This window comes from Tupaia chinensis, unplaced genomic scaffold (genome assembly GCF_000334495.1).
Source record: "Tupaia chinensis unplaced genomic scaffold, TupChi_1.0 Scaffold000239_1, whole genome shotgun sequence".
In the NCBI taxonomy this organism is placed as follows: Eukaryota; Metazoa; Chordata; class Mammalia; order Scandentia; family Tupaiidae; genus Tupaia; species Tupaia belangeri.
In genome coordinates, this window is record NW_006159717.1 from 719,053 (window position 1) to 728,851 (window position 9,799).

Consider the following 9,799-nt stretch of genomic DNA (forward strand, 5'->3'; position numbering starts at 1 on the left):
GGCCGTGGGTTCCCGGAGGCCCGGGTCTCCCACGTCTGCTTTGGCTTGACCATTGGCTGAAGCAGCAGCAGCACCATCCAGGCTAGAGGTGGAGGCACAGTCGTATTCCTCACAGAGGTGCTCCTGTGTCTCAGCTCCCGCATCTGGGTCATGAGTGTGTTTGGGAGAAGGGCCTGCAACTCGCCCACACTGACCTTCAAGTTTGAGGGAGGGAAGGTTTTCAAAGGCAATCTTTCTCTTGTTTCTCCTGAAACACTATGATCCTTTATTTAAAGGTTTTTTGCTTGCCAGAGAGAGGTAATGTCAGAAGTCACCTCCCCAGGGGGATTGCCATACCACAGTCCCTTCTCCATTCCTCCTGGGACTAGGGTCTTGCACGCACATGTGCCCAGCATGATTTCCAAGGCATTGGGTCCAGGACTGAAACCGTGGTCAGCCATGTGGTTGTCCAGTGCCTCAACCACCACACCTGCCAGTCCCCACTACTATCCTTTAATAAGAGAACAGGAAAGTCTCTAAATGAATAGGAGCTCTTAAACTCCCCTCATTTGGAAGCTGTAATGCTTATCCAGTGGAAACACTCTCCATCTGATTCACAGTGCCTGGCTTTGCAAAAAAGGAGCTGTGCAAACTCTGCATATACTTTTTCTTAACCAGCATCCACTTTCCCTCAGGCTAAACCCAGCGAGTTGGAGGCTAGAACACAAGTTGTTTCGCTGTGGAGAAAATTGAAGTTGAACCTAACGGGCCGCATCAAATGCCGAGCTCTCGCTAGAAGCTGCTCGTGCCACTCAGTCTCCACAGTGTATTGCCCCCTCTGCACTGACAGTGATCCTGACCACATGCTGGGGTTGCAAAGCCTTTGGGGAGCAAGGGGCTGGGAGGGCACCCTTCCCTGTCCTAGTCAGGCCCCAGAGCCTCTCTGCAGAGGCCATGTGCATGGGGCCCAAGACTGCATGGCCTTTTCCTAAGTTGGTCGGCCCTGAGAAGTTTTTGATAGACTGTTTTGTCCTTGCTTACCTTCTGGATATTGACAGCCGTTTATGGATTCGTTACTGTCTGCTCAGATTGTGTAAGTGCTGTCTGTTATCTCACTTCATCCCCTCACTTCCGTACCACAGTCTTAATCATTTTGCCAGGCCCTTGGCTTAGGTTCAAGGAGAGCATACTTCCAGTCTTCCCTGTATTCCTCCTGTCATAGGGACGAGTTAAGGCATGGAAACTTCTTGAGAAGAGAAAGCATATCTTTGGATCTTTATTCTGGGAGGATGCCTAGACCCCAGCTCCTAGCACACCCTCCTCATCTGTCCCTAACACACCTGCAGAGACATGGAGCAGCATTCCAGACAGAACAAGTCAGTGCAGTGGCCCTTAGTGACTGAGCGGTCATAGAACACAGTGGAAGTTTGAGGAACAGAGGAAACCAGTGTGGCTGGTACAGAGTGCTGAAGAGAACGGCTTAAGATGAGGTTGGACAAGACCAGCAGATGGCATAATGGTTATGTTGCTGAACTCCCACGTAGTTGACTGCAGTTCAAATCCCGTGGCTTGAAACTCATGCTGGATGCATGCACATGTGTGCCTAAGATCCTGAGAGGAGAATGAAGGAGAAGGGATTGAAGTGTGGACAAGTTCCCTGGGGGTGATTTTTCATTTTCTGTCTCTGTCTCTCAGGCAAGTGCACACAACCTATAGCAAAAATCTCTCCCTAAAAAAAAAAAAAAAAAAGGAGGTTGGAAGGCCAGCAGGTGGTGTGGAGGTTAAAGCACTGGATCCCACATGGCCAACTGTGCAGTTTGGGTCCCAGACCTGGGGGATTAGAAATCCCTCCCAAGAGGAAATTAAAGGTTGCAGCATGGCCAGCCCCTGGGGAGTGAGTCCTCACTTTCTGTCCCTGGGGAGCACATTTGCCCCAGGACCACTGGTGCCGCAGGGCCTTAGCATGAAGGTGGGCCAGAGAAGAAGGAGAGCAGGTGGGAACTGTTGCAGTGGTCCGGGGTCTAGGGTGGTGGCAGAGGAGAAAAAAGGGTGGACTTCCCAAGGGACCGCATGCAGGGAAGAATCAACTATGACTCCCCGCCTTCTGACTTGTACTGGGTAGAAGGAGCCGCGTTTACTGAGAGGAGACGGTCTGAAAGAGGTTAGGGTTTAGTACTTGTGCCAGGCACTCCGTGTTGGGCCGGGTGAGATGCCTATTCCCAGATTCTGGCAGGCGGTGTACATCCAAGCCCGGGATCCCGGAGCAGTGTGGGCTGCAGTTAGCGGCATGTAGACAATAGAACCAGGGGATAAGGAGACCATCCAGGGAGAGTGTGTGGGCAGTACGGAGAAGGCCCGGGGCGGGGGGAGGGGGGACCACTTAGAAGGCTCCTAGAAAGGGCCAGCGAAGTGGATGGAATTGGATCCGGTGAGGTCAGAGGGAACCAGAGATCAGGAACCACAGGGAAGAGAGTTTAAGACGGCCATCTCAAATGCTGCTGTTCAGTCCAAGGACAAAAGGCATTGGGGTCTGTCCTTGTGGTCACTGATGATCAGGCTGAGTAGCTGTCACTAGACTGGTAGGGACAGAAGCCAGGGAGAAGTGGGCGGGGAGTGCAGGGAGGGGAGGGAGTGGGTGTAGGGATGTAGCAGTCCTTGGAGATGGGGAAAGGGGGCGTGTTTTGTACGGTGAGACACCCTAGTAGGACATGTGCCTGGGGAGTGACATGGGCAGGCCACAGTCCCCAGTGTTCACACTGACACAGACCAGCCCCCAGTCAGGTAACAGGTCACGTAGACCTGACAGCCAAAATGACCCATCTTCCCAGAGGTCCTCTACGGCGCGAGAGCAGACGCAGGCCCAGCTGTGGCGGCACAGGTGGGGGGCACTACTGTGTGACAGAGCATAAGGCCCAGGGTTCAGATCCCAGGTTGCGGGGATTGCAGTGTGACAAGACAGGGCTTCCTGTCTTCCTGTCTCTCAAATAAGTGAACATAAGAAGATACAGTATTCACTTTACACACACACGCACTAATAGCCACGCTGCCAAGCCAGACCCACCAACATCTGTACCTCCCATACAGAGCACGGTCCTCTCCTAGGGGCCCCTCCCACCCAATTCTCACCCCTTAGTTTCTAGCCTTTTCTCTCCCTGGTGACCTGCTCACTTAGGAAGCATGGCCATGCCTGGGCTGAATAGGGACAGGGACGGCTTCATTATCCAATGACAGGTTTTATTAAGAATATGAGAAAGCGATCCGAGACGGGAAGTACAGCAGCTGTAGGTCAAGAACAGCAAATACAAAATCCAGCGACATCTTCAGCTGACACCGTTCCCCCACCCAGCCCACCCATAGCTCTTCGTGCTCGACGTGCCGAGAGCAGACGCAGGCCCAGCTGTGGCGGCACAGGTGGGGGGCACTACTGTGTGACAGAGCATAAGGCCCAGGGTTCAGATCCCAGGTTGCGGGGATTGCAGTGTGACAAGACAGGGCTTCCTGTCTTCCTGTCTCTCAAATAAGTGAACATAAGAAGATACAGTATTCACTTTACACACACACGCACTAATAGCCACGCTGCCAAGCCAGACCCACCAACATCTGTACCTCCCATACAGAGCACGGTCCTCTCCTAGGGGCCCCTCCCACCCAATTCTCACCCCTTAGTTTCTAGCCTTTTCTCTCCCTGGTGACCTGCTCACTTAGGAAGCATGGCCATGCCTGGGCTGAATAGGGACAGGGACGGCTTCATTATCCAATGACAGGTTTTATTAAGAATATGAGAAAGCGATCCGAGACGGGAAGTACAGCAGCTGTAGGTCAAGAACAGCAAATACAAAATCCAGCGACATCTTCAGCTGACACCGTTCCCCCACCCAGCCCACCCATAGCTCTTCGTGAGCAACAGCACCCTCTCCTCCCTGGTCCAGCGGGGCGTCTCGGCGCATGAGCAGAAACAGTGAAAGGAAGCCCCAACTCAGTGGGATAAATAAGTTGCACCGGTGAAATGACAACACGTAAGTAAATAGGACAGACAGCAACAGGGCTGGGGCGTGCAGCCTGGACTCAGGTTCTGCACTTTGTGCTTCATCTTGGTTCCTCGAGGCCCGTCCTGCCAATTCTCTCCAAGAGTGGGCAGGCCCAAGCGCCCACGAGGGCCTCCTGCCAGCACCCTCTTCCAGGGGAAGGAGACCAGGAGGAGGGTAGCAGCTCCTTAGTAGCACCTCTGAGTTCTGAAGTTTCTCTCCTGCCATCAGTTCAACAGAACAGCCTTGGCCCCGAGAAGCACCCACTGCTGCCCACGGGACAGGCTCTGCCCCACCACTCAGCCTGCCGCGTTTCCTGTCTCCACCCTTCCCAGCAGTCAAAAGTCAAAATTGCACGTGTGAGACAGACACCTGGGCCTTAACTTACCAACGAAACACCGCTGCAAGGCCACTTTCCTGCAGCCCAGACCCCTAACTGGGTGTCTGGATGAGTGTTCGCTTTTGGTCTGACTAATCCCACCTTTTAGTCCTCTCAGGCCCACCCCGGGAGCTAAGGCCTCATGTCAGGCCTCGGGAGCCCCTTAAGGATGGGGCGGGGAAGCGGTTATTTCCGATGCTTGGTGTCCTTCTCTGAAGACTTGGCTTCACCATGCCCACTGCTTGCACTGCTTAGAAACATCTTGTCCAGTCCCTTGAGTGACTCCAGCAGGTAGTTCTGGAAGGCAGTGAGAGCAGCACAGATGGCGGGCCCGCCGAAGCCATGGGTGATGAGGCTGAAGTGTGTCAGGCAGCTCTGCACCCCCGGCTCCAGGATGAGTGCTGGGCGGCTGTTGCCCAGCGGCGAGCGGTCCTGAGCCATCAGGTCTGCAAACTCCTTGCAGATCTGCCTGGTTGGGAGAAGGAGGGTCAGAGGTTAAAGGACAGAGGTCTGAGGACCTACACATGCTGGGCACTTTAGATGCATTATCTATATGACTGCCGACCCTCCCAACAGTCTGCAAGTGACGACCACACCCATTTATGGGGAAGAAAACTAAGGTTCCGAGAAGGAAGCTGACTAGCTTGAAGTCCCAGGGAATAGCATGCCCGTGCCCTGCGATCTCCTCTGGGTGCCCTGCTCACGTTTAAAGTGGAGCTCAACTACTCAGTCCTTACCAGGAGACCCCTGGCCCTCTCTCCAACCTCAAACACCCAATGCTTCACAATGTCTTTGAAATGATGAGGGAACAACCTGGAATCTGCCTCGCGTGGTTAGAATAGCAGCCAGCAGCCGAGGCCGAGGCCCGGATACCGTCTCGCTGCCAGCACCGCCTCACTAACCCTCACAACCTTCCACACATGATCTTCAGCGGACGAAGGAGGAAGCATTTCGGACAGGTTAGAAGGCCTGCTGCTGTGGTCGAACTGGGATTTGAATCCAGCGCCAGTCTGCAGCCATGACTGATTCCCTTGTGCATCCTGTGTGTGGCTCAGGCAAGGGACCCTGTCACCCCTCATCGCTGTGTCACACAGACGCCTTCCAGCATCTTCAACAAGCTTGGGCTTCAGGAAGTGCTGGGTGCATGAAGCAATTAGTGGACGAGGTGCGCCCCGCCCCAGTATGCTTCCCCAGCTCCAATACAAGCCCTCTGTGGTCCCTCCATCCATGTCCCCCAGCCTGCGAGTCCTCTTCTGCTAGGGCACTTGAGGAAAGCCTCAAAGGAGGACCGAGAGTAGAGCTGGGATTTGAGCCACCGCATGAGGTGGGGACGTGGATGGCATCTGAGTCGAGGTCAGCTGGCATGGTGGCTCTGCCGGCCAGGTTGTAGGCCCTCAAAGGAGTTGGGGCTTGGCATACAGAAGGATGGTTTTCAGGTCTCTCTTGAACCATCCGTGTGCAAGCTCTTGCTCTTCTCCCCCACTTCCCTCTTCTGTCTTTTCTTGCAATGAGCCTGTTATGGTCTAAAATTCATACACTGAAATCTTACCCCGGTGATGGTATTAGGTCGTGGGGCCTTTGGGAGACAATTAGGTCATGGGGGACAGAGCCCTTGTGGGTGCGGTTAGTGCCCTTAGAAAAGAGGCCAGAGGGGATGGGAGGTGGTATGGTGGTTAAGCCATTGGAATCCCACATGGCTGACCACGGTTCAAGTCCCGGACCTGGCAGTTTACTTTTTCACCTTCCCCTCTCACCCTGTCCCTCTCTTGTCAAATTAAAATAAATAAATAGGGTCCAGCAGGTGGTATGGTGGTTAAGCACACTGGACTCTCACATGGCCAACTGCGGTTCGAGTCCTGGACCTGGTGGCTTGCTTTCAAACTTTCCCTATCTCTTTCTCTCTCTCACTCTGTCCCTTTCTGGTCAAAATTAATTAATTTATTAAATGAATAAATAATTAAATTAAATAATTCTTAAAAATAGAACTTATAAAAATAAATAAAGTTAGGGGCTGGCAGGGGGTATGGTGGTTAAAGGTTCCCTAGAGAGCTCTTTTTGATCATCCAGCTGCAGACACACTTCCCAAGTGCCAAGCACTAGATTTATTTTTTTCCCAGCTGTCATAGAGTAATAGTTTTGTAAAATGCAATAAAAATAAACTAGTAGATAGGCCAGGAGGTGACACAGTGGTTAAGGTGCTAGATTCCCACATGGCTTACCATGGTTTGAGTTCCAGACCTGGCAATTTGCTTTCTCACTTCCCTTTTCTTCTCTCTCAGTCTCTCTCAGGTGAATTAAAATAATGATAATAAGAATAAATAAAAAATAAATAAATAATTCTTTAAAAAAGAAAAAGTCAAGAGACACATACGACTAAAAATAAAAAAGAAAAGGAAAGAAAAGAGGCCAGAAAGGCCCCTTGTTCCTCCCACCATGTGAGGACACAGCAACAAAGGGCCACCTGTCAGCCAGAGAGCAGGCCCGCACCGGACCCCGGATCTGCCCTCGGACTGCCCAGCCTCCAGAGCCATGAGGAGTTCGTCTCTGTCCCTTATCGGTTTAAGGTATCTTATCACAGCCGGGTGGATTAATACAGGGACTCTTTATGAAAACTACATCTTAATGAAACGTGTTTGTTCAACAGGCCCTGAGGTGTCTGAAAGCCAGCACGGTAGCTATTACTGAAGGTCCGTGGGCTCAGGCAGGGGCACCTCAGACCCACGCAGGCCTGGAGCTGTTGATGCCCCGAGGACGTGAGTGAGGCGCCCACTCCTGGCCTGTATGTGACACTGTTTTTGCTGATGCAGACCCAGGTAGGCCCACGCATGGTGTCCGTGTGTGCCCCAGGGTCTGTGGGTATGTTCATGCATGTCTGACCGTGACGACATGGCCACACGTGGTGCCATTGCCAGGTGTGGCGCCCGCACTCACTTGGCGGCCAGCAGCATGCTCTTGCGGCTGTGCAGCTCCCCGGGGTCGGCATGCTGGCGGCACAGGTACTCGGCAGCGGCCTTGGCTGGGAACTCGGTCTCACAGACGTAGCCGAAGTCCCGGGCCAGGTGCACGGCCTCTCCTGCGGGGAGGGGTGTGCCGGTAGGCCTCTGAGCCTGGAGCACAGCCTTGCACCTCCCCCCAATCCTGCCTCTGCAGGTGCCCCATCCCCTTGCCCAGCCGGGGGCCCAGCTCCAGCTCCAGCCTCCATTCCACTGCCCTCCCTTGGGGCCACCTGGGACAGGCTCTGAGCTCAGGGTAGGGGGAGGCTGAACCTGCCAGTATGCTAGGCAGAGGTCAGCAGCCCACAGGGCTCTCACCTCCATCCCCATACCACATCCAGACCCTGGCTACTCCTGCCCCCATGCACACACATGCACACACTGGGACGCTCCATGCACAGGTGTACAGGCACACACAGACACTATAGCACTTCCACGAGCACACAGGCGCTTGCACTAGCCCGGCACACTGAAGTGCACACCTAGCCCGCACTTACCCTCCACCAGCGAGGTCAGCAGCGTCACGTTGGCGGCCTTGCGGCGGCCAGCAGGCAAGTTGAGCCCAATCTTCTCCAGCCGTTCCCGCAGGCACCGGCCCCCATTCTTGGACTTGGCCCTTGACACGCAGACACAGACATGCAACTATGAAGACCAGCCGGAAGCGGGTGGGAGGCTAAGTAGCCCCAAAGGGCTTTGCTGCCTCCCAACCCCTGCTGAGGCTGGGTCTGGCCCTCAGGATGCTCCGGGGTCCCTTTCTGCCAGGTCCTGACCTCACTGCTTTTGCAGCCAAGACAGGAGGCCCAGCACCCGGTTCCAGGAGCCCCTCATTTCCCCTCGGGCTTCACTCCAACAGGGGCAGCCTAGGTGGGGCAGGACAGGCCAGCATCTCGCTCCCTTTTCCCCAATGAGCACACTAGCTGGGTCAGACACAGCCAGCTACACAGGAGCAGACACACGGGACACAGGAGCACACGCCACCTGGGCGTTCATGGGTGCACGGAGGGACTCATGTGAGCCGAGAATACAGACACACCCACCCTAGCAGAGACGTCTGTGAGACACAGACCTGTGATCACACCATGGGAGCCCAGAGGGCATAGGTGCAGACACACAGGGACTCAGACCCCCACAGAGGTACAGACGTGTGCAGACACATGTGAACAGCTCCAGGTACACATGTGATTACACGCATGCAGGACACTCACACAAATCTGTACTGCTGGCCATGTACACGCATGCACGCACACATGCACACACATGCATGCACACTGTCCCGAGACTCATCAAAACCTGTAGTCCAAAGTGGAATACCCTTCCCAGGCACAAGGGCATGCACAGAGACACGACGGTGAGGACACTCCATGGACCACCACGCTCCCCACCCCAGACACACACACCAGGGAGGCCTTATCCAGCCATGGGTGAGCCGGGGTCCCGGGATCTTTTCCCTGGGGGGAGGGGACACACATGGGTCTCTCTTCCCCAGACCCAGCCCTGTCCATCCTGCCCAGGGTGGCTGAGCCCTCCGCACCTCATCTGTGCCCTCTCCCCACCCCCACACCCCAGACCTGCCCCAAGCATGCATGGTCCAGGATGTCCAGGATCAGGGCCCTCCTCCCCAGGGACCCTGAGGCAGAGGTGACTGTGGGATGAGGCTGGTGCCCTCTCGGACGCCCCGAGAGGACTGAGGAGACCAGGGGTTTCAGCCAGGCGCTGTGCAGGGTGGCGGGCTAGCCTTCCTACCTGCGGAGGACGCCCCCCAGGAGAGAGGCGTTGAGGCACTCAGGAGGTGAGAGTCGCCGCTGCACCTCCCCCACCGTCACCTTGTACTTGGACGTGGAGCTGAGCAGTGAGAGCCGGCCGGGAACGGAGCAGAAGACCTCGCTGGGGTTGGTGACGCCGCCAACCAGGCTGTCTTTGGCCAGGGAGAGGCCCGAGAGGCTGCTGGCTTTGGAGGGGAGGGGGACTGTGGGCTGAAGCAAGAGGAGGAGAGGCCGCCACTGAGCCGGCGACCGCGTGCGGACACAGGGGCAGGCCGGCCCCAGCCAGCGTGTGGCAGGCACACTGGTGTGGGCGCTGCAATGTCCCGACCTTGGCGGGGAGGTCCTGTTACCCCTGCTTCACAAGGGAGAGACTGAGGCACGCTGAGGGAAAGTGCCGTGCCATGTCCACTCAGCACGTGGGCGTGGGAACAGAGCCAGAACTGGCTGGTGCTGGAACCCGGGCGCCCCTCACTGGGCGAGGCAGGCCCTGTTCACGCGCAGCCCGTTTTGGCAGTCCGCGCAGTCACGGCTGGCAAGTGCCTCAGGGAGGCAGATGTGAGGCAGCCCGGGCGCTGCCAGGTCCGGGCAGTCCTGCTCCGCCTTTCCTTTCCCACTGATGATCCTCCTCTTCCCTCCCAGCCCCCCCGATTACAGCAAGGC

General features: G+C 55.7%; 1 protein-coding gene across 1 annotated transcript in view; it reads right to left on the reverse strand.

Annotated features, from left to right (window-relative positions):
* Positions 1–3,904: 3,904 nt before the first annotated feature.
* TFAP2E (transcription factor AP-2 epsilon) overlaps positions 3,905–9,799 on the reverse strand; it is a 21,270-nt gene continuing 15,375 nt past the window's right edge. The window contains exons 4-7 of the mRNA XM_027771938.1: positions 9,120–9,349; positions 7,874–7,992; positions 7,315–7,456; positions 3,905–4,852 (exon numbers count right to left, since the gene is read on the reverse strand). Of these exons, the coding sequence (XP_027627739.1) occupies positions 4,570–4,852; positions 7,315–7,456; positions 7,874–7,992; positions 9,120–9,349 (774 nt within the window). The 3' untranslated portion in view covers positions 3,905–4,569. The remainder of the gene's footprint in view (positions 4,853–7,314; positions 7,457–7,873; positions 7,993–9,119; positions 9,350–9,799) is intronic.